General features: G+C 56.9%; 1 protein-coding gene across 5 annotated transcripts in view; it reads left to right on the top strand.

The window, feature by feature from the left end:
* Nucleotides 1-3,205: 3,205 nt before the first annotated feature.
* Zfpm1 (zinc finger protein, FOG family member 1) overlaps nucleotides 3,206-24,441 on the top strand; it is a 59,149-nt gene continuing 37,913 nt past the window's right edge. Inside the window, exon 1 of one of the 5 annotated variants that reach the window (XM_038312465.1) lies at nucleotides 3,206-3,348. Coding sequence is in view for 1 of the 5 variants with exons in the window: in XM_038312464.1 (XP_038168392.1) it covers nucleotides 4,417-4,543 (127 nt within the window). In the remaining 4 variants the exon portion in view is untranslated. Of the gene's footprint in view, nucleotides 3,349-3,681; nucleotides 3,702-3,892; nucleotides 3,967-4,397; nucleotides 4,544-16,482; nucleotides 16,676-24,441 lie in introns of those variants that run through there. The other 4 variants (XM_038312468.1, XM_038312467.1, XM_038312464.1 and 1 more) reach the window with 4 other exon arrangements.

Here is a 24,441-nt window from a genome sequence, read left to right on the forward strand (position 1 = left end):
CTGTCTTTGTCACTGCTAGTAAGGGATGACCATGTGCCTACTGCTGAAGGGCTGGCTACCTGCAGCTGCCTTTCAAGCTAGAACAGAAAGGAAAGGGATTCCCTCCAGAAAGGTGAGCAGGATGGACCAGGCGATGAAAGGGAGGGGTGTACACAGCACCCAAACAGCTAATGCAAAGGCCCTGGGGCCACAGGACTTTGGGACCCACATGTAGGACCTTTAGAAATTAAGGCAGGGGAAAGGGTCTCACTCAAGGCAATACTGGAACTCATGGCAATCCTCTTGCCTCAGCCTCCCTCATAATGAGATTAGAGGCGTATACCACCACCACACCCAACTAAGACAAGTGTCTGTGTAGTTAACATAATGGCTCCCATTGTTTCAGCCTCTCATGGGGATGCGAGTGAATGTGGGGACCGGCTGGAGCCTGAGACAGTGGTCAGGATTTGGAGGGCCAGAGGAGATGGGGCAAACCCAGGTCCTAGAGAACCTGAGCCACCAGGACATGAAGCCACAGAGACTGATGATTGCCGTAGCAAGTGGAGTTTGGGGGAGACTGAGGAGCCACTGCAAACTGTCATCTTGCAGCCCCGATATCTGGCCCAAGACCTCATTCCCCACTTCCATTCTAGCCTCAGATAGTCAGCTGCACGCTCACGCCTCCCAGCCTCTGTGTCAGGGCTACCCCCATTCCTCTATTCTGAGCATCCTCTATCCTTCAGGGTCTAGCGTAAGTTTCTAAAGTGGGCTCTGAGTCGCTTGGTTATCATCCAAAAGCCAGTGCAGGGGTGAATCAGCACAGAATATGCCCACCAGTCCGAGGAACCAGCCATAGGGTAGAAGACAAGACATAAACCTAGACCCCCAAGGATGGGGGATGGGGACTGAGGTCTGAGAAGCCCTTGGTGATTATAACCCACTTCCACCACCAGGAGGAAACCAAAGTCCTCCCCAGGGTCCCACCCTTCAAAACAACAGAAGAGGATCCAAGGCAGTTAGACCTGCGTCCAGCCCAAAATTTAGCAGAGGACTCTGGGGTTGCTTCCTGAGACCACACCCCAGCTCTCTGTCTCTTTGAAAGGATCTGGGCCTGTCCGAGCCTTGGTTTCTGCATCTGTGACATCCCTGGGCCGTCACCAAAACAGCAGCATTAAATGTCCTAAATCACCCTGCTGCTTTCCGCCTGGAAGTTGTCTCCTCCACAGCATAACCCTTTGAGACCTACACAGGGTTCCAGAAAACCCAAGCCACCTCTGATGGCTCAAAGAACGCTGACAGTAATAAAACCTCCAGCCTGTCCTTTGTGCCCATAGCCCCCTTGGCACCTCTCAGCAAAGCCCCTGGGGACCTACTACTAAGCCTTGGGTCCCTGGGAGAGCAGGAATCCCTGCAACCACAGCAGGACTTCCCTGCTCAGAGCCGAGTCTACCTGCTCTACACAGGGAGTTGACCACAAGGCCCTTGACTGAAACCATCCTGTTTCCCTGCTGGCTCTGGCTGTGAACTTGCCACTCCCGGTAGACACTCAGAAATCGGGGCCCACAGTGGGAGTCTGTGGAAGGTAGAAGGGAGGGAGGAAGGCACTTGGGAAGCTGCAAGCCTACGCAGTGGCAGGACTTTCCATTTGTCACAGACCCCTGGAGACACACGGCCCCTGGTGGGAGGATGTAGGGTTCAGCGTTCTGCTATCGCCGTGCTGGGAGTCTTCATTTTCAAACAGGAGCCCCATATTTTCATCTTGCTTTGGGCCCCACAAATGATGCAGCCTATCCTGGTCGACAGGCTCTGTGTGGTTGAGTGACCAACCTAAGCATGTCCTTTTCTCTCAGCCTGGCCTCTGGACACAGCATCATACAAGTAAATCAGGTCAGGAGAAGAAGGGCCCAAAAAGATGCCATCTCCTTTTCCTGCATCCCAGGCAGACATTACTAATCAAAAACCAGTTTCCTCTCACGACTCTCAGATTCCAGCTCAGCACAGGTTTTGTCCAGCAGCTCCAGCCTACACGATACTTCCCGAGTACCCAGCTTCTCACCACTGCCCTACATGCCAGCTCCTGGCCACCTCCCGGGACCCCCCCAACTCCTAAGCCCCTTCCCGAAAAGCACCCTTCCCTTGAGAAGAGGCAGGACCAGATGGATGCCTTGTCCAGTACTGACACGTCTTGGGGCCCCTAAACTGAGAAGACCCAGCAGATGTGGGGTTCCCAACTCCTTTGGGGAAGGGGCGGGAAGCTGGGCAACCATATGCAGATCCTGGGTCCTGGCCTTGGTGTTCCTGTATGACCAAGGGAGAGGGTGTAGCATCCTGTCCCACTGGGCAGTCCTGCACAGAGGCCTTCACTGCGTGGGAGTGATGGTAGGAAGGGGCTAGCCACCCTCCTCCTTTCTGCAAGGGCCTCAGTAACAGACACTGGAAGGAAACAGGTCTCACACCAGAACACCTGATACCTGGCATCTGGCAAACTTCCAAGGGGACATGAATGGTGACAGTTGTAACCAACTGAAGGCTGTCTACCAGCTAGGTGGGGGCCAGGTGGCTTCCCTGTGGGGACTTTGCTTCCCGTGTGCTATGAGGAGGGGCAGTAGAATCAATGACACCCATCTGGATGTTCCATTGGATTGAGGACCTGACTCCCATCCCCAACTGTGACATCTTGACCATGTCTCACATCTCAATGTCCTCAAAGAACACGAGGAACGTTCTTGACTGTGTGTGGGCTGCTGCAAATCTGCCTGCTTGGGGCTGTATGAATAGGGAAGACCGGTGAGGGCTAACACCTCCTTGGCAGATATCCACTGTGACCTAGGCTGTAGTTAAGCAAGGAAAACTGACCTCTGGCTCCTTCCGGATTTCCAGACAGGTCTGAGTTCAAGAGAGTAAAGCCTGAGGTTCCCCAGCCCATTAGAGATAAGACTGACCCACTAGAGGCCACAGCGCAACCATCAGAAGCTGCAGAACCCAGGGTTGCTGCGTCCAGGAGTCTCATATTGAAGCCTCCTTCCAGAGCAGAACCTCCGTCACACTCCAAGTCCTGAACAACACAAATTCTGTGTCCAGGCCTGGGGCATCAGAACCCCACCGCTGGCTGCCTGGACCTCAGAGCTGCAAGGGGCAGCACAACTTAGGCCATGGGGGGCGGAGCTCCAGAGCGGAGGGGCAGGGCCAGACAAGCCAGGGGCCTGCTCTGCAGGGCTGTTCTGAACAGAACAGGTCTACAAGTCCTAACCAGGCCTGCGGACATAGCCTCGGGAAACTGGAACTAGCGAAGGAGGCTAGAGGTCTACCAAGAACCGAGGCTGGGAGTTCGGGACAGGGCCAGAGCGGCCTGGGGCCAGCCTGCAGGAGGTGAAGACGAAGTTGAGGACTGGGCAGACGTGGGCAAAGCTGGGGGGGGCGGGGGGCGGGGAGAGGACCGGGCTTGTGCGAAGGACAACAGGGCAGGGGCGGGGCTAAGGAGGAGGGCGGGCCTGCTGAGGAGGGGCTAGGGCTGGGAAGTATGAGACGTGGGCGGAGCCAGCACCGGGAGGGACGGACTCGGGGCAGGACCAGCGCGGGGTGGTGGGGAATCCAGGGGCGTAGCCCGTGGGAAGGACGAGCGAAGGGGCGGGGTCAGTTTGAGGACCGCAGAGCTTGCGTTCTCGTGAGGAGGACGAGCTGAGGGGCAGGGGCAATGTGAAGAGATCAGAATGAGGAACAGGGTCAGTGTGAGCCGCACAATTGAGGGGCGAGAGCATTGTGAGGACGGGATCAGGGGCAGAGCCGATGGGCAGGGTCAGCGAGATAAGGTGGCTGAGGGACGGGGTAAAAGTGAGGAGGATGGGCTGGGGGCGGGGTCAATAGGAGGAGGCCGGGCTGAGGGGGTGGAGTCGATGCATGCAGAATTGGCCGAGGGGCGGGGTCAGTGCACGGAGGACGAGCGAGTGGTGAAGCCAGCGTGAGGAAAGACAGCCAGGCAGAGGCTGGGTGAGCACGCGGAAGCCCGGGCGAGCAAAGGGTTGAGCAAGAGTTTGGGGCGGGGCCAGCGGGAAGGACGGTCCGGGGCGGGGCCAGCGGGGGCGGGAAGGCGCGACGGCGGAGGATGGACAGGGGAGGGGCGAGAGGCGGGGCGGCCGCCAGCTACGCGAAGGCCCCGCCCTCCTGGCCAGCCTGCCTGGAGCGCCCTGGCGGCGGCCGCGGGATCGCCGCTTGCGGCTCGCTGCTCGCAGGTTCCATTGAGAAAAGCCGAGTGGCGGCGGCGGCGGCGTCTGAGCCGGAGCAGAGAAGCCGCCACCAGCCCGCCGCCCGCCGGGCAGTCCGCGCGCCCGAGCGCAGGGCCGTGGCCTCGGGCTTCCGCGGCGACGCCGGTGGCCCACGCGCGGCGCGGCGGGCTGGGGGCGCGGGCCGAGGCAGCCGTGGAGCCCACGGGCCGGGGGCATGAGCCGCCCCGCCGCGCCCCTGCCGCCCGCCGCCGCCCGCCAGGGGCTAGAAGCGGCCATCGCGAGGGCGCGAGGCGCCGGAGACATGTCCAGGAGGAAACAGAGCAATCCCCGGCAGATCAAGCGTGAGTCAAACTTTGCCCGCGGTGCCCGCCGGACCCCCGCTCGCGCCTAGCCTCCCTGCGCCGTCCCTGTGCGGCCGCCCAGCTCCGCTGCGCCCGCGACCTTCACCCCGCGCCGCGCCCCCCGCACGGAGTGCCAAGCACGCCGTAATCTAATCTCTGCCGGCGGGCAGGGCCCCCGCATCTCGGCATGGGCACCCAGGGGGTCCGGGCCCCGAGAGGGTGGAGGGTCCCCAGAGCCGGAAGGAGAGTGGCTGGGGGCGCGGCTCCGGCAGAGCCCGGCCACCTCGAGGCCTGCACCTCCCCCGCAACTCAGAGATGGTGAGGCGATAGGGCGGCCCTGATCTGGGCTCAGATAAAGTTTAAAATATTCCATTCTGCAAGTCCCATCCTGATAAGATCGCTCTGTCGGGACGGGCTGAAATTGTGATCTTATCTGGCGCGCTTGACTCTCCCAGGCTTTGTATCTAGAGGCAGAAGGAGAAAGACCTGGGAGTAAGAGGTACCTAGGGCTGCGGGGCGGGCCGGCGCCCACCGCAGCGCTTAGGCTGCAGAACGGCGTGGCTGCGGGGGTGAGGCAGTGGAGGCTGTTACAGCTCAGGCGCCAGGCATTGACTGACCAAACCCCCTTTATCCGCCCCAACTCTGGAGTTTTCCATCTGACATCGGCCTGCTTGGGAACATATGGAGGTCTGACCCACCAACTGCCCCTAACAACTCTACATGGGCAAATAGTATTCTGTGTGCCCATGGGCACCTCTCCTTCCACCCCCGCATCCGAGTGGATAGTCTGAACCAGCCAGGGACCTCAGGGACTCGAGCGTCGTTACTGCGTGCGTCCAAGTTTCTCACAGGTCCTCCGGTGGGCACTTTCCCGAATAGGACAGGCTCTGTACTCCATCACCCATGCCCCCATAATGGGAGCTTCTTGTGCTCTCTGGGTCAGGTTGCGGGGCCACTTGGCTGCATTAGGAAAGAGTAAGCACACAGGAAGAGCTCCTCCCCACGCCACACCAATAATAACTTCGCGCTTCTCCCGGCAGGGCGCGGGGCTTCCTCCCTGGAGCTTCCCCCTGGCGGGAGAAACAAGTCATCTGGGCTGCCCACGAGGTGACAAGGGAGGGGGGCATCCGGCTTCCCAGTTCCAGACGCCTGGCTGCCTCCTCTGCCCACATGACGCTGCTGCCACCAGGACCCAATGTGCATTCTAGCCTATGAGAGTGTCCCTACCACTGAGGTCTCGGGAGAGGGGGACCGAAGGCAGGAATCTGGGTTCTGGTAACCCGACTCCCCAAATTCGAGCCGGACCTGTTTTCTGAAAGTCTCCTTCTATCATGTCAACTCAAGTATTAAAGCCACCCACAGGTCCCGATCTGTGCTGGTTCTCTGGTTTCTTTTTCCCCTCCTCCCCTGTGCGCCTCTGCCGGGTTCTGTTCTTGCGTGTATGTGTGTGTGCGTGAGCGTGTGTGTGTGTTTCAGTCTGATGAGAAATGCAGATAGCTAGGGCAGGGAGATCTCAGGTTGGGAACGGATCGCCAGCGCTGATAAGGCCGCGGGAGCCCAGCAGAGCCCAACCCACTTGGGTCAGCGAAACCCCGCACTCTGGGAACCAAGACCGGGACTGTGCAGGAAAGCCCCTCTGACCCCCCTCACAGTACCCCACGACTGGAACAGAGGAGGAGAGCAGGCCTGGTGGGGGGCGGGGCCCCGGGCCCGGAGCCCTCTGTGCAACTCGTGGCCTGGGCTCCTCCTCCCTTAGCAGATCTAAACGCGTTAAGATGCGAACGTTGATTGTCACCAAGCGGCGGCGCCTGCCCGCCCGCTCTCTGCCCAAGGCCCTGCGTGAGGCCCTCGCAGCTGCGCGCCGGCTGCTGCGCTCGCCTCACCTGTGGCGGGTCTCAGGGTGCGGAGGGGAAGCAGGCTGAGCTCTAGGGGCCGCCGCCCTCCACGCCCCCACCAAAGCTGGGTTGCAGCTGCCCGCGCCTCCGTGCGCCTTTTGTTCTGCGCAAAGATAGATGTGCCGCTCTGATAAGGCTTGCAACCGATGGCAGCCGCGATAGCGCTTCCATTTATTAACTTCAAACGTGGGAGAGGGGGGGAGGGCGAGGCAGGAGCGCGGCCTTAGCCGGCCAGATGGCTAACATGATAGACCAGGCCCCTGGAGGGGGCGAGGGGCAGGGTGTAGCTCGGGACCCCTGATGCCCTGGCCCGCCAGCTCTCCTCCTGCCCAGTCGATGTAAGCTCTGATAAGTGGGGGCCTAAGCGCGGGCCAGTCCGCCCAATGGTGATTGCCAAGAGTGATAAGAGGCCTTATCTACGGCCACCAGGCCCCGCCGGGTTCGAGGCAACAGCAGTGTGGGGGCGTCCGGTGGCAGCAGGGGACCTGGGCAGCAAAAGAGGGAAAAACGGGGGCGTCCATCTGGGACACTTTCCCCAAACACTCTTAATTGGCAAGAAGTTGATCTTCCCCCTGCGGCCAGTGGTACAGTCCATCAAAATGAAAGAAAACTGACTTCTTGCTGCCTGCGGGGAGGGGAGAGAGAGAGAGAGAGAGAGAGAGGACACTCCTCCCCTCATTCCAATTAGGTTGCACTCTGAGGCCAGGGGCGGTTTGTCACCTGCGAAGGGTGGTTTCCCCTGAATCATGCTGAGTTGCTTTTGGTTCCTGGCAAGTCTTAGGTGTGACTTGCGTGGAGTTTTATTGAAGAAAAACTCGAGGTAGTTTCCACTGACCTGACTGCTTTTGGGAAGTCCAGCAGGTATACATCCGGAGAGATCTGTATAGATCTGCCTGAGCAAACAAGTGTTTATCGAGAACTCATTGCGTGCTGTGTGCAGTGGAGTGCTGTTTTGTGTTCCTGCAGTATGCAGTTCTGTATTATTGAGTACCTGCTGTATGCAAGCCCTGACTCAGCTCTATCCACGGTATGAGGAAGGGAGAGGAGAGAGAAAGCACAAGCAGATGAGAAGTTTGGGGTCAGGGCCACTTCTCAATACCTGGCCTTTGGACTGCCAAGGATAGGCACTTTGATGGATAGTAACCTGGCCTCGGCTTTCTGCTTTGGAAAACTGGGCTGTTTGGGGATGTGAGGAGCTGAAAGGCAAAGTGTCCGTAAGTGAGAATGAAGTCAGGAAGGCTTGCCTTAGTTTCCCTCTTTGAAAAATAGGGCTGAGATAAGCATTCAGGGCTACAGAGAGTCCCCGGGTCAGGCAGGAATTAGTGATTCCAGATGCTAAAAGACCTAGGTCACTGGACAGAGGCTTAGAGGAGGCATCCTACCTGGCGCAGCCGCCCTCCATCTCCGAGGAGGTGTTTTCACACATTCTTACAGTTCAGTTAAGCAAATTATTGGTAGCCACAGGATGACTAATTTGCTCCAAGCTCAGAAGCCATCTGCCAACTCCCTCTATCACCTCACACCCACCCACAGGGCCAGTGGTACTGACAGCACGGGGCAGCCCCGTTCCCTGGGAGAGGCAGGGTGTAGCTCCAGCAGGAGTTGGGTGGGTTTAGCTGTATTTTATGGACCCGGAGCATCCTCCACTCCCCTTGGCCGTATAGGTGGTGCCTGCTGTCAGGTCCCTCAAGGGCATTGGTGGCCCATAAGTCCTCCTGGAGATTCTCCTGCCTCTCTGTCTTCCCTTTGTGACAATGTCTGTCATCCAGAGCTCAACTGGCCTGGTACTTGATGGTCTCTAGAGTCCGAGAGCACAAACATGGAGCCTATGCAGAGTGGTCCAAAGCAGGAGGCCCTTTGTGGGGAACCCTTTCCTGGCTCTCTGGAGACCACACGAGGTCTCGAGTTCTTGTTCGGCCTTCTGATCCCACCTGCCAGTGGCTTTCCTCCCTTTCTGGAGCCTGAGAGGACAGCCTGGGCCAGAGACAGCAGCATTACTGGTCACCGTGACACAAGTGCTTGCCCTGTGCCGGTCCAAATGGACTTAGGGAAGCCCCATGCTCACAGCTTATACCTCCAGGGAAATGAGTACTAGAGAATTAACTTTGTGTCCCCGGAAGTAGTGAAGCCAGAGTGGGAAGCGTGAAGTGGACGCTGCCCCTTACTGTTGGGACCAGAATTCCATCAAGGTGTCTCACCATCTGGCTTTTGCCTGCTCTCAGTCACAGGCCTTAATTTTCACATCTGTACAGTGGACCTATGGGCGGAGTGAAGGCCTCTGCGGTCCGGTCTTTTGCAGCTGCCCTTGCCATCCTGGTGCTCCTCTCTGAGATGCTTCAACTCAAGGGCAACCCCTGGGGAAGCCTCACCCAGTCCTACCCTGGCCTGAGCCCCGGACCCAGTCCCTCTGGCCCAGGCCCCTCCCCGGAGGTCACAGGAACCCAGTATGGCACCGATTTAAGTGGGTCAGTTGGGGAGAAAGGAGGAGGAATGTGATGCCATTAATTGTGCCCCTTATCTCCTGTTTCTATGCCAACCAGACGGTCCCGGGGCTTGACGGCTCGTGAATAATACTGTAGGCCGGCCTATCTGCCATCGACAGGCCTCACGGAGGCAGCTGTTGCCTCCCGATTGGTATCACAAAACCCATGGACTCAGCCCGCATGGAAGCTGCCTGGCCATACTCAGGTCTTGGCTGGTTCCTGCCCACCATCCCCTTAGGCTGCCTGGAGGTGCCTATGGCCTGTGTTCCCATTTCACAGATTGGGGAAACTGAGACCACAGCCACACATTACCTTGCAGCCCTCTTCTGGCTGAAGAAAGTATGGTGCAGCGAGAGGCAGTAGTGCCACCGGTCATTCATGCCCCCACCCACTCCCATCTGCCGGACCATGTGACCTTGGCAAGGCCCATCCCCGTGTGGCTCACTATGCTCACCACGTGTCATTAGTCGACCTGTAGGTAAGAACTCAACTGCCTACTGGTTACACGAGTGTGTGTGGCCCTTCAATGGGGTCGAGGCAGCGCACTGGGGGCTTGTTCTCCAGTAGAGACCTGGGGGCCCCAATCAGGCATATTTAGCATCTGTCCTTCTTTACAGAGCTGTTCCAGCGCACAGCCTCTCAGGTTCCGGGGCATCTTTGCTGCCACTCAGCTCCTCAGGCTTCTAAGGAGGAGCCTGACTCCCTCGGGTACCACTCCTTGGGCCACCAAAGCCAGATATTTGCTAGAAGGTTCTGCCTCCCCTGCCATTGCCCATAGGACTGTGTGAAAGGCCTGTCAGGAGGGCAGGAACCTTGCTTTCTCATCCACAATGTGGGGGTGACAGTGCCTGTCTCCCAAAGCAGCTGCATCCCCTCCCCTATGTCCCCCTTCCCTTTCCTCTCTCCCCTGTCTCTTCATGCTCAGGTCAGGTCTGTGGTTCCCCGCCTTTCTGAGATGGAACATCCCTGTTCCCAAGCTCTTTTCCATGAGATCTCAGTGTGTTACACACAGGGGCCCTGCCTTTTGACCCACAGATGTGGAACAGATGTGGGATCCTGGTACCTCCCCTGTCACTGGCCAGCCTCTCCCTCCTGTATATTGGCATTGATTTGTCAAGGGAGCACCAGGACTGTGCAGCCTTAGTGTGCGGCTTGCCTTCTGTGCATGGTGATCCCTTGTCAGGGAGCCCCAGACCAGAGCCTTTGTGATCTTCCTCTCCTCTCTGTGCTCTGTAGTGGTCTGGATCCAGGCATCCGGGCGGAACCCCTCGGCCCTCCCAGGTTAGTGCCCATCTGCAAAGGAGCCAGTAGTCTGGTGAAGGAGGGGAGTCTTGGGGTTGGGGGGACACCAGTATGGGGAAGATTGAGGAGCTGTCTATGGCACGTAAGCTGCCTGAACAGAGCCCTTCATGTCTCAGTAGCAGCACAAGCCCCCACCTCTACCCCATGTGGGGCCATGTACACACGTATGGCCTGCAGGAAGCTGAGCTCTTACTTATGGGCTGGCTCTCCCACTAATGACACATGTGAGGCCCACAGAGATGGGGCTTGCTGAGATCACGTGGCCTAACAGGAAAACATCCCTGCCAACTTCGCATATGGATGCCCAGGGCCCAGCGAACCACAGGGAATGTTGAGAGCCTAGGCAAACAGAAGCAGCCCATACTGGTGTCTGGTGATAGCTGCAATACTGGCTAGGGCTGTCCCATACCAACCCTGGGTGGTCTGTCTCTAAGGGGACAGGGACCGCCCTTCCCCATCCTTCCCATTCCAGTGTGCATTCATCCTTAGTATATGACCCTGACTTTGGGATACTCAGCTCCCAGCCCCAGCTTCTTCCCAGGGGCCTCACTCGGTGGCATCCCAGTGCTCAGCCAGCCTGGGTTCTGTCATCTGAGGAATGGAAACAGCAGGTCCTACCCTGTCCAGCGGTGTTCCCCACTTTGGCAGGGGTGATACGTAGTAGGTACTTAAGGAACGGTGCCATTCAGAGTGGACCAATCAGAGGGACCCTTGGTCATATGACTCCCGTCACTTGTGAACTCTGGGCTATAAAGCAAGCCCTTGCCTAAGCACCAGACAGCCACAGAAGGGTCCTCTGGAAAGAGGCTCAGCCTGACTTCTCAGGAGACCTATGTGTAAGTGGCCCTTCCTGCCTCAGTTTCTCCTTGCTGAGTAGGACCCTAATAAGAGCACCTCCTTGTTGTGCTCATAGGGGGAGCTTGGTGGTACACACGAAGTACCAGGTGACTTGTTACCAAGTGGCGCTGCCGGTCCTGCTGGCTTTGGTGTTGGCATATGCCAGAAGCCCAAGTGTCGTGTGTCACACACCACCCTGGTGGCCTCTTCACACCCCTGTTATGGGTGAGAACACCAAGGCCTTGCCCGAAGCCAACCAACACAGAAGTTGGGTCTGTGACCAAGGTGGAGATTCTCTGAGCAGAGATCTGTAACCCACAGGGTCAACCCCACCATCCTGCATGTCTCTGGGGCCTCTACAGGCTGACTTTTCTCTCCTCCCTCCTCAGCAGCCCTCTGAGCTTATGCAGAATTGGGTAGGCACATCAGCAGCACCTCCCACACACCTCAAGTCCTCCGTCCTTCACCTGCTCCGGCTGGCCGTGAGCACTAAGCCTCGGCTTCTCCATTTGTGACGTGAGTGGTGTTTGCGGCGCTCTGCAGCCTCTCTGAGCCCATGAGGCGTAGGCTGGTTCTCATGCCTTGAATGAACAAGGACTGCAGTAGACGCGGCCAGTATCACCCATTACACCCAGTGTTCCCATGTGCTCAGCACTTCCTCTACATCTCTCTGCATCTCTCTTGGTACTTCCTTAGGTTGGGGTTCTCCCTCTCACCCAGAAAAATATAGAGTGTTGGAGTGCTATTTTGGTCCATAAGAAATGGAGGACCAGAGCGGCTGCCTCCAGGTCTCACAGCCAGGCATGATGTTCTCGCTGTGGAAAGAGCCTGCCTGGGATGGTCTGCATAGCCCTGTCTGCTCCTACCATACAGGTGGGTGCACTATAGGGTCTTTGGGGCCCTCGTGTGAGTCCCAACCCTGTGAGCCTCCGTTTCCCTACTGCACATAGCACTATGATGCCTACCTGAGGTGGGGGGAGGGGGAGAAGGATTAAAAAGAGCGGACAGAGGAGACATGCCAGCAAGAGCCAGTGATGGGGAAAGGGGGCCATTGTTCCCTCCCCCTGCTGCTGATGGCCGTCTCCAGGTATATCTGTAATTCTGTCTCCCCTGAGACATCTTGTTGCCAGTTCCTCCTGACATCTGACTTCAAGCCCTATAGCTTTCCCTGATACTTTCCATCTGCCCCTTAGGCTTATTCTTCCCTTAGTTTCCTATTCTCTCACCCCAGAGGAAAGAAGGAGGCCAGGGCTAGGGGTCTCAGCTCCTTCCTGCAGAACTCCCTTTGCTGTTTAGGGTCAAGGTATCCATCCCCACCTTGCTGAACTGACCCCCAGGGAGGGTCAGGGCCCACAGCTGCCCTTCTAGGACCCCTCCGGTTTCTGCACACAGAGATTTGTGATAGATGGGAAACTGAGGTTCAAAGCCCTGGGCGCCACTGGTGTGGATGACCCACCTGGTCTCCCCACACTCAGCTCAGCTGCCAGGTATCACTGTGAGCGCAGACTGAATAGACCTGGGTTCAAAGCCCAAATGGGGAAACCAAGTTAGAAAGCTGGAGGATCAGATCCCTAGGAGAGCCACCCTCTGAATGTTTGGGTTGGGAGAGAGCTATGGCCACTGATTGGCTGGGTGGGGGCGGGGCAGCCACACCCATTTTCAAGCCCAGAGTCTGAGACTCTCAAGTGGGTCTCAACCATAGCCAGCTCTGGTCCCAACACTGTTCTCCACTGTGTAACTTTGGGCCAAGGTTTTAGCAAAGATCAGAGCTGCGCAGCCTCACTGGGCTTCGCTCCCATGCTGCCTCTTCCCACTTTCTGGGCCACCATGGCACCTCCTGTCTCAGTCTCCCCTAATGAGTTCCACACCCAGCTTGATCAGGTACAGTTGCCCAGGGACAGGGGCATCCCAACACACGCCAGGCAGCCTAGACCGTCCATGGAAACCAGGCCTTCACACAGTTGGCCGGCCAGCCCTCTCCTGGAGCAGCCGAAACCTGGTCCTCTGCACTGTCTCTGGTCCCAGCCTCCTCCAGCGCAGGTTTCAGCTCCCGTGATAACTCGGAAAGTTGAACTGGCCCCATTACTGCACTGAGATGGTTGGCAAGATACGGCTCGATAATGGAGGAGATACCCACGTCTCGGTGGCCAGCGGCCTGGGCTCCCGCCCATTAACATTCCCCACCAGCGATCCGCGCTATCTCCTCTCCTTCCACTCCTCCCGCAGATAAGAATGGAAATTCTGACTTCATAGCTCACTGATTAAAGTGTCTGGATTTCTTGATAATACACAGATAAATTATGTTTTTGAAAAGGAAGGTAGGGAGGAGGGTGGAGAGAAAGGGGCCCTAGAGGGGCGCCCTTGGCCGGCTCTAAGGAGATGGCTCTCCCAGCCTCTAGACCAGGCTGGTAGCCACCAAATGTCCAGCCACTGAAACTGCAGCCAGACCCAGTTAGGTCCAGCAGGCCCCACTCAGAGAAGACGCTGGCACACAGACTCCCAAGCCATAGAGTCCAGCCTCTAGGGCTGATGGCAGCCTCTGGCACACATGCACAACCTTGGGCAAAAAAGGCCTTGTTTTCTCAGCAGACATGGTGCCTCTGCAGCACTACCAGGCAGCTTTGCCTGTGTGCCCTGCTGCCCTGCAGTGCCTGGTCAGACCATAAGTAGTTCAGTAGGGGTCGAGGTGCCCATGCAAAGCCACGCCTACTGGCCGTGAGGGCTTCACAGCACTCCGAAATCCAATTGGCTCCAGGCCTGTCCTCAGCCATCGTGCTTCCTAGCTTGGCCCAGCTGCCACTCGTGACAGGCAGCACCCAGATGGGGCTCGGGTGCCATTGCAAGCTTGTCTGGATAAAGCTGCCTCCTTCAGCTGATCCGAGATCCTTGCTGATGGTGTGATGCGCCAAGATTAGGGCTGCGCCAGGCTAATCCTCCCGCTGAGGGACAGGTAAGGCAGCCATGGGGGAGTGAGGCACCTGCTGTGTGAGAAGAGAAGCCAAGGCCTGTCAGCCCCAGTACCTCTCGGGGTGATGGCCAGGCCAAGCTGGTCCCATGAAGCCATGTGGAAACCCCGCTGGGCCCAGTGGGGTGGGGGCACTCAGCTTTGCCCCTGTCCTGTGTTTATAAAATCACTCCTGAGAACTCAAACACTGGAATCCCAGAGATGGGAAGGCCTGAGGAGGGCAGGACCTTTCCCGTGTTGTCCTGGGTCTTCCCAGGTATAATGATCCCAGTGATGGCCACACTGAGGAGAGCTATCTTAATTGAGTTGTGTATACACCCTTGGGCTTATCCTGCCTAAGACACTGAGTCCTCCTATCATCCCACATTTCTATTCTAATGACTCAAGGCTCAGAGAGGTTGAGTAAATCGCCTAAGGTCACACAGGAGGCACTCTGACCTAGAGGCTCTGTCCAAGTCTGAGTCTCCATCTACCTAGAAGTTCTGGGGTATTTGCAGTTATAAACCCCCCCACCTCTATAAAGGGGCCTGGTTCCTCTGTTTCAAAGAGAAGGAGTGGCCACAGAGAGGACAAATGCTCAGCACTACCCAAACCTGGATTGATGAAAATTGGTCTGGCTGGCCTTGAATTCAAAGACCCTCCTGTCTGCCTCCCGAGGGCTGGGATTAAAGGCATGCACCACCATGCCTGGCTAAACTGGTGTGTCTATACTTCTGCTTATTGCTTGGTGTCATTTCATTTGCCTCATAGGCTCCTTTGGTGAGGAAGTTGGTTCGAGGGGCTGGAGAGGCAGCTCAGCCAGTAGAGTGTAGCGATTGGAGTTCAGATCCCCACTCCCCCATACGTGAGCCAGGCATGGCAGCGTGCACCTGTAGCTTCCCTGCTGAGGAGGCTGAGGTCTGCTGCCCCTGGGAGCCACCATAGCCCTCTAGGACAAACGGCTCCCACAGGGCTGCGTGCTGAGGTGTCAGGCTCAGGGTTCCACCTGGATGATTCTAGAATGTTTGTCTTTGTCAGCCTGGGTCATTATCTCCCCCCCACCACCACCACCAGTCACCGGAATTTCATACCTGGAGTGTTACAGAACTCACATACTGAACCAACCAACCCAGGGACACAAGAGGGGGTTAGAGTCCAGCCTGCCCATTGCCCTTCAGGCATCTCCCTATTCTGAGCCTCGGTTTTTGCATCTGTAAACAGGGCTGTGGATGCTAAGATTGTATCCTGCAGACCCTGGATGCGCTCCCCAGAACCTTTAGCCATGTTTGCCGGCCACTCCATGGGCCCCGTGCCCCCTAGCTGTGCCCACCAGATCTTAACCAGGTTGTTAGCCTCCAGACCAGAGAGGCATAGCTGGACTCTCAGCTCCACCTGCCCTGGTCGTGTGTCCCTGGCCCAGGTACTTAACTTCCCTGGGCCTGACTACCTCACCCATCAGACAAGGGAGTGAGTGTCCTTGCAGGTCCTTGTGAGGAGCTGATGAGACAGAGCTTGGGAACCCTAGAATCCTGGCAGACAGGTGCCTCAGAACCCCCAACCTCTCAGGTGCTCCTCGGGGCCTGTGTCTCCCTTTCCGGCTGGTGCCTGAAAGAGGGAGGCCTCCTCCCTAAGCTCCACGGGTGTGGGAGGGGATGGGGTGGGTATGCTCCACCCTCCCAGGCCCCCAACAAAAAGAAGAAAGAAAGGGAACCTTGATAAAAAGAGTGATAGGCGCCGTGCGTGGAGGAGCCGCTATCGTCCCATCTATCTGCCTGCTCCCTCGCGGTTCTTTCCCCTTATCTCACCCCTCCAAATGCCAGGAACAAAAGCACTGCAGACTTACACATACTGCCAAGCCCATGGCCCAACTTGGGGCTGCCAGGAGAGATAGCCCCTAAATCTAAAGGGAGACTTGGGCTTCTCACCCTCTTCATTTTGCAAAGGGAGGACTCACATGGCCCATTCTGAGACATTGCAGGCGGGAAGGAGTTGTCAAGGAGTGGGCACTTAGGGGTGGGGGAGGTCCCCATAGTACCCCTTGCATATTGGCTATGTGACTTTGGCTCAGTGTTTTCCATATAAGGCACCCAGGATGGATTTGAGTTGTCCCGAATAGTTACAGTGGGGCTTTTCCCATAAAGTTCCTTTCTGCCAGAATCTTCGTCAGATCTCCCAGAATCTAACACTTCCTGGAACACCCCTTACACTCAGTCCTACCTCTGCCTCCCACCCCTTCACCCCCACAAACCCCAAAGCCCTATCGATGTCTTAACTTCCTGGGCTCCTACAATCAACACCACTGGGCCCCGCCCCCAGAGCAGAGCATAGGCCCCTCCTACTACTGTCCAGCCCCTGCTAGCAGCCAATGAAAACCGAGTACAAATGAGCAGATTTGAGGCTCAGGCATTGGCTGAAGTTCCATAGAGGGGGTAGGACCTTTCCTTAAAATGAGAGTGTGCACCTGTCCAGCCTAGACCAACAGGGTGACCAACAGGGTGGGAAGGCCTCCCAGGCTTCCCAGCCTTCTTCAGGATCCTTGTGTTTGCCTTGGACAGGCTGGCCTTTGAGTAACCTCTGCTGACCTCAGAACTAAAGCCACACCTTCGGGCACCAGGACCTGGTCATTCCACAAACAGTGCAGCCAGCTCCGGTGCCAAATGAGAATGAGAAGGTGAGAAGTGGGGCCAGGACAGACGGCAAAGGCTGGCCACTCCCCCAGCTCCCTCCAGACCCTGCTCATGCCATTGTCTTCATCCCTGGCTGTTCCCCTGTGACTCATTTGCTATCCAGGCCTCTCTGGCCCTAGGCTCTGGTGAGGACAGGAATCCCTATTTGTCACACCCTGGCTTCCTAATCTGTAAAACGGGAGGAAACCTAGTCCCTCAGTCTGCCAGGATGGTTTCTGGACCCCTCCCCTGCCCCAGGCCTTGGTTTTCCCACCCACATCATGGGGCCATTTGGGATGCAGTAGTGGCTGGAGTTGCTCATCCCATACCTGTTTGTTTCGAAGCCCGAAATAGACACCTGACCCTGCCTCCACCCCCTCCACTCTTCAATATACTGTGCTGCAGAACTGGACCCACGGTCACAGCAAGGGGCACACTGACTCCCACAGCACTCTCAAGCCACAGGTGTGGTGGGTTTGTGCAATCTAGTGGCAGGATAAGGTACACCAGAGAGAGCCTGGTCTGAGACCTAAGGGAAGAAGAGTCAACAGTGACCTCATGACCTCGGTCTTGACCCCCACACTCTGGGTCTCTGTCATCTGTTTTTATAACATGGGTGTGCGGGTCGGAAGTACATTCCTTCACTAAACCATCACCAGGCCTTCCGGGCCGAGCCTCAGCCTCTGCTAAAGGACCTCCTTCTCACATGGGCAGCTCTGCCCACCCCCAAAAGCACAGGGTGTCTATTACTAGATAAAGGCTTACCTGTTTGGTTTCTAGATCAACCTGGTCTGGCTTGGGGAGAAAAGGAAAGGGACTAGGAGTCAAGTCAGCCGGAAACACGGGCATTAACACAGACAGAGGAACCTGAGGAGTCCTGAGGGATCAACCATGTGCTTCGAGATGGAGACAGGGAAGGGACCGTGACCGGAGCACTGATGATGTGGGAGTCCCACAGTGCTGAGAGCGTTCTTGGATCAGAGATGGAGGGGCAGACGCTGAGCGGGGTTGGGTTGAGTTGGGGGAGGGGTGTTGGTGAGGGTGTGAAATCACACAGCACAGGGTCTCGTGTGTAGCAGGGCACTGAGAGGATGGGGCACGCGTAGTGGGTTTGGGTTGCGTGCTAAGAGCACTGTGCTCTGCCCGACAGCCGCTGCGGGCTCAAGGCAGGCTTGGAGAGGAGTGGGCACAGCCCAGCCCGCCGAGTGAGCGGCTTGTCACACAGGAACCATTGCCTCCTGCTGCCATCTGCCTCCGTCCCTCTGCCCTGTACCACGCAGCGATGGCTCCATTAGTGAAACCCGCTCACATCGCTCAGCTCTTATCGCCCATCTAGAGAAAGAATCACTCCGGGCCTCAGCGCCCATCTCCACCATTCTGTTTCCTCCTCTCTTGCTCCAGGCTCTGAGCTGTGGCCTCGGCCGCCCCTGCCTGGCACGTGGCCCCCACAACCCTAGGCCCCATCCTGGCACGGGGGGCCCCCAGTGCACTTAGTGACCATCCTCAGGGTGCGCGGCTCCAGCCCCCCGTGGTGTTCTGGGCCCTCCCCCATGCAGCCCCTCCCCCAGAAGCACAGGCCCTGGGTTCCCGGAGTGAAACAATCTTGTGTAATCTATCAGTGGCTATCAGGCCCATCGAGGGGAGGGACGGGAGTGGCTGGGCCTAGAGATGGCGCCAACCTTTAGCGTTGATAAAGTTTCCGAGTTCAGCTGTGATGAATGTTGAGTAAGCGCAGGCCGCAGATAGGATGTGGACTTGGCAGGCCCGAGGCTCCGGCTGAAACCAATCTCTCTCTATCAGCCAGGCTGGGCTTTCTCAGGCCCCCAGCCCTCTTCCCTCCTCCTAGCCTCCCTTTCTCTCAGCCTTGCCCCACCCAGGCCCCTGCCCCGGGGGACAGGGTAGGACACCAACTTGCCGCTTAGAAATGGCCTGAGAGAGGGACCAGGCTCAGGTCAAGGGGAAGATCCTGAGGGAGCCCACAGGGGTAGCTGTTGAAACCCCAGGGAACCAGGGCCCTGCATCCTCAAGCTTGATATCTGGCAGTGCTGTTCACAGATTAAACCTTAGCTCCTTCCCAGGCCTTTAGCCCTGGGTGCTCAGCTGGGACTTTCTGTGGGCCCTCCCTGCCCTAGGTCTTCCTGCACACACTGCGTGAGTGCCCTCCCTGGGGTGTTCTTAAATGCCACTTCCTCTGAGAAGTCCCAGTACCCCCACATCCACTGTAGACTGAGCTAGCCCTCAGAGGTCCAGAGGCCTATATCCCTGTCTCCATCCCAGACTGAATGCCCTGTCTTGTCTGCACAGTCAGTCCCCAGCCTGGGATGGACCTGCCTGGAACTTCCTGATCCCTCCCGAGCCTCTCCATTCACTCTTCACCAAAGCTCTATAAGGTCAGATGTGGGCCCCTGAATCTTGCAGCCTGGGCAGCTCTCCATTGTGTATGTCCCGAATAGCAGTGTGAGCAGCTACCCTAAGGCCAGGCGGTGGCCAAGATGGCTGCCTTCTGCTTCACTTTCCTCGTCTGCCCATGGAATCTACATCCCTGTAGGGTGAGGCTAGTAAGGCTGACAGACCCAAGTGAGCTATTGAGGGCAGTGTGCATGTGTCTACAGGAATCGGGGCCGAAGGAGCCAAAGCTTCTAAAGATTACAGATAACGGGGGGGGGGCAGGGACCTCCCCACAAAACAGGGTGTCCTGACTCCAACTGTGCCAGGAACAGCTGGCAGAGAACAGTCTCTGGTTCCAGGAACAAAGGGACCAGGGATGGAAAGAAGCAGAGATGGGAAGGAAGATGTGGGATCAGGGAGAGAAACAGGCCCAACAAGGGGAGAAGCAAGACCTCAGTCCTGAGGTCCTTATGGACCTGTATCTGAATCCTCCTCAGTAACTCTAGGCAAGGCCATCCCTGCTTCTCTTCACTGTGAACCAGGATTGGGGATGGCAGGGCTCCGAGAGCCATACCAGGAGCTGCTCTGCCGGTAGAGAGACCCTGCTACTCTGTGCCTCAGTTTCCCACACTTAAAGCAGTATAAGAGCAAATTGGAGAGCTAATAAGAGTCAGGTGGCACTAGAGTTAGCATGCTCAGAGCTCCAGGGGCCCTCCCAAAGCCCAAGGGCCTGGCCAGATCCCTGGCACCATCTCTGGTCACTTGAAGCACATGCCTGGGGTGTCTGGGTTCCACACAGACTAGCCAGAACAGCAACACCGAGGCCTGGGGGGCAGTGAAGCCCACCACATTCTGTCAAGTCAGAGCTGACTTCTGTGCGAGGTTTGGAAGCAGGAGTGAGAAAGATTTCCAGGAGGGGAGAACACTAGGCCAGCCCTGCCCTGGGCACCAGCTCTGCCCTGGGCAGGTTCGCAGCTGCGTGAAGCCCTGGGTCCTCCGGGGACAGGCCAGGGAAGGTGACTGACATCAGAGATGTTCAGTGAGTCCTTTCAAAGTGTTTGGAACCAGCTTGACCCCAGGTCATCAGCGTGTGTTTCTTTCCACGAGGCGGGGTCACATAGCACCCTGTATTTTATCTGGGCTGTGTGTTGCCCCCCCTCCACCTGTCCTTTCAGTAAAGATCTGTGCCTTTAAAAGCCAAGCAGCAGGAAAAGCCTGTATTTCATTGTGTGTGAATCATATCTCAATAGGATCTTTTTAGTGTTTGAATGCTGAGGTCTGCCTGGACCCATGTTTACTAGATTATGGGCCTTGACTCTCCATCAGACCCCCTACTTGGTGCCTCTGTAAGACCGCCCAGGGACTAAGGAAGGTATATATCACCTTCCAGGGTGTCCTGAGCTCCGAGTCTATGCCAGTTGGGGTTAGGCCCTCCTGCTCCTCACAGCTCGGCACAGAAGCAGTCAGCAGGTCAGCCACCTGAGACCTCAACAGGATAGAGAGAATCAGGCAAGACACAGACGGTCATAAGGGCTCAGACCTCTCAGAAAGAGATGTGAGCTCTCCATCCCAGGGTCTGTGGGAGTGCCCTCTGTGATACGCTAGGTAAGAAAGGCTACCTGTCCCACCCATATCTATTCAACCTTATACCACCCATGCAGTGAACAGTGTCTGTGTCCAGGCTGTAGGTCCAAAAACCTGTGTGCTCTGGCCACAGCCCCAGCTTGACTGTGATCACCGGGAACCCCAGGGAGCAGGCATCTGTCTCTTGCTGGAGCAGGTTGTACACTCAAGTGAACAAGCCATACTATCTGACCAACTCTTTTGTGACCAGCGTAGTTGTGGGCAGTGCCCCTCTAGCTCTGTATGATGGTGTCCTCCACCGTTGTACTGTCTCTTCAGCACCTCCCCAGGGGCATCCTCAGTTGAGGCTGAGGTCAAGGTTGAGACAGACACTGAGGCTCAAGTGGCCCTTCACCCTTCCCAGGCACGCTGAGCACCTGCAGGTCTCTGACCTTGTAGTGTGCAACCTGATAAACGGTGGTACGGAGGAGACGGACCACCCCACTAGAGGACTCTGAAGGGGAGTCCTTGAAGAGACTGAGGAGGGCCGTAGGTGGCTCAGTAGCCATGCAAAGACAGGTCTGGGCACTAGTGACGGATGCCCTACCTGGAAAGCATGTAAGGTGGGTGCATGCTGAGGGGCTTGGACCTTCCCACACTGGCAAGACAGCTTTGGGCCAGTTCCAAGTAGTATGGCTGGAGGCGAAGGGGACTCTACTTGTGAGAACCCTGCCCCACTGCACCATACATAATATGGCCTGAGGTGATCCTGAGGACTTGAGGCAATGGGGTCAGAGTCATCTCCGAGGTTCCTCAACTTGCTCCTGCCAGTGCTTTTTGACAGGTCACCACCAAGCCATTAGAACTGAGAGTGAAGTCAAATGTTTCTGAGGAGAAGGCTGCAGCTCTGGGTGCCATGTGCCTCAGTTTCCATCTCCCTGCATTGGCTGGATCAGAATCCCTGCTTAGATGGGTCCTGGACTCCACCTCGTCCTGCTAACCAGGACCCACTGTCATAGGTCACGGTGTCTGCTAAGCAAGAAGGCTTTAGACCTTAGACTGTCTGGCCATCGTCCTCCCCTGGGCTGAGTCCTGTGATGCTAAACTCCCTAGATTTGGCCCCTCAGGGAGGACAGGGCTATCTTGCCGCCTGTCTGTCCCCACCATGGCCCTAGCTGCCCGCTGCCCAGTGGTGGGAAAGTCTGTATCTGTTGCTATTTTCTCTCTGCTATCAGGGCCTTATCTGGCAGCTGGGTCCTGCTGGAGGCCAGGGTCTCCTTCCTGGCAGTGCCAAGCCATTCCAGTGAAGTAAGGAGACTAGGGTTCTACCAGCCAAGGTGGGGGGCTTCCTGTTCCCTCTGATGGCCCTCCCCAGCCCTGGAAGGAACAGCATAGTCACCATAGCCAGGCTGTGCTCCCAGCCACGGTCCCATATGGCTGTGTGGACTCCATCCTCCTCAAGAGACTGCCCTCCTTTTCCATGTGGGAATGGTCCTGCGTTGCCTGGTGTGTGCTGCCCCTCTACCCCACTACGTTCTCCCTGGCTCCAAGGGCAACGAGCCTCATCTCTTGCCAGTCCTTGCCACCTCCTCCAGGAATCCACCCCACAACAGCTCTCCCTCCTGCCATGCATATTGCCACCTTTTTCCTGTCACTGCCTTGTCTCCTGGTCCTGAATCTGGCACACCAAGGGCATGGGAAAGGTTTGATGAGTGAATTCAATGCGTAGACGAAGCAACCGGGATGAGGAATGAGGCTGTGTGTTCTCGGGGGCGGGTACCTGGGATCAGCCTCTGAGCTCTCTTGTCCAAGGATGGGCAGGCAGCTGGTCCAGATCATCTTGGGTCCATTTTTAGGAAGGGAAGAAAGAATCTCCAGGTGGTCTTAAAGAAAGGACCTTGTGCCAGGCCGGCTCCAGTGGGCCTTGGTCCACTGGCTCCTGTTGGGTTTGGAAAGGTGGGTGCTGCCCTAGTTCCTACGGTGGTTTCTATCCCCATGGGGTGGTCTGCAGGGGTCTCATCCATGACCAGAATCCTACCTGGATCAAAGACAACCCTCCTTGCTGCCTGGGGGACACAGACTGTGGGATTTTGTCCCTCTTCAGAACCTGCAGTGACCTCCATGCAGTGATTTCAGAATGACCACCACCCTTCTGTGCAGCTCTTCAGAGCTGGGAGACAGGGACATGGAAGGGAGTGGGCATCAGCCTGCCACACAGAGTCTGCCTCCATAATTCAGTTTTAAAGCATGAAAAAGGGAGTTGATGAAATTCCGCTATCAGCTCTGAGCCAATATGCAAAATATCTCACCCCCAATCAAATAGCTATTATGTTTTCATTCCCAAGCGGCGTCCGGCTTAATGAGCAGGAGACGGATGGGCGCTTGGGCATCTGCTCCTTGTGATAACCAAGGGGCTCGGGGCACTGTGGGGGCTGCTCCCACTGCTGTCCTGACTGTGGGTGACCACCATGGTGGCCTGTGGATGCCACTGAGCAGAAGTGCAGTCTTGTGCCCAGACATCTCCAACATGGGCAGTAGCCAGGCAACAGGGCCAGCATCCACCTAACTGTGGGTACCTGCAGGTGCAGTTCGAGACAGTGCTCAGGAGGCAGCCTGTCTGCTCAGGTCTTAATGTTGTCCAAGCTCCTTTTTCTCCATGCGCCATCCCCTTGCCTTTTCCTTGAGGACCATGGGCAAGCTGCTCTGCTTTAGTTGGGTGGGCCACAGTTTACCCATCCATAAAGTGGGTATAACCCAGACTTCCCACTAGGGGGGGTGTTTGGCACCTTATGGAAATGAAATTTAGACAGGACTGGCCTTAGGTTCCCCACTCTACACCCTCACCGTTATTTGCCCCCATTCCCATGGCACCCAGTCTGGCTCATATTACATATTCTGTATTACCTCTACATAGATCTAACTCAGCACAAACCCTCTGTGCCTTAGTTTCCCCTTTGAGGCAGGACTGGAAGACGACCTCACTGGGCTATCTAAGTGAGAGGGGTTAGGGAAGGACATTTGTGAAGTGCTAAGCCAAGGCCCCTTGTGCACGGTTGTGCTTAATAACCCCTTTCCCCTGCTGGGCCCTTGGTGGCAGTCACCAGTGACAGCTGGTGTTTGCAAAGCACTGGCCCCCAGCACCCTCAGCTGCACTCTGATGGTGCCAGCAAGCTGACCTGGGAGGCTGCAGCTGTGAGAGTTTCCGTTCAGAGCTGAGGAGACAGCGTGCAGAGAGGTAGCATGGCTTGCCCAAGGTCGCAGAGCAAGGACACAGTTATATCTGCCACTCTGCCTGGTTGGGGACAGTGAGGGTCCCCAGAAGGACCCTAGCATTGGACATCCTGGGAGGGACAGTGTCCAGCCATGGTTCACGGATACCCCTGACATATAGGGCCAGCGTCCCCCACTTTTATACTTCCACAGCCCTTGCGGGTCTAGGTGTACCGGAGGGCCCAGTGCCAGCTTAGGCTCCGCTGAAGCCAACGAGGGCTCAGAAAGCCGAGCGGCTCCGGGCAGAAGTGCCACATCCCATCTGTGGGCTTTCTCTGTTTGCCGTGGTGATTCTCTCCTGCATTATCATAGCCATTTTAATTGTTCTGGAAATGGATTAACAACGTCAGAATAAGCTGCTTGTCAGCCTGGCTTCTTTCTCCACGCTCATCCACGAGGCTTTGTGAGAAGCACTTTTGCCTTTGTTCTTGTAAATTGAGGAACATCCCAGCTCTAGGCGCCTGGGTGTGGGAGGTCCGCCTGGGTGGGCACCAGATTGGGCTCCATGACATTACTGGGGAAGGTTGTTTCTGCTTGTGCCCTCTTCTTG

The sequence above is a fragment of the Arvicola amphibius genome, chromosome 15, assembly GCF_903992535.2.
Source record: "Arvicola amphibius chromosome 15, mArvAmp1.2, whole genome shotgun sequence".
Taxonomy (NCBI): Eukaryota; Metazoa; Chordata; class Mammalia; order Rodentia; family Cricetidae; genus Arvicola; species Arvicola amphibius.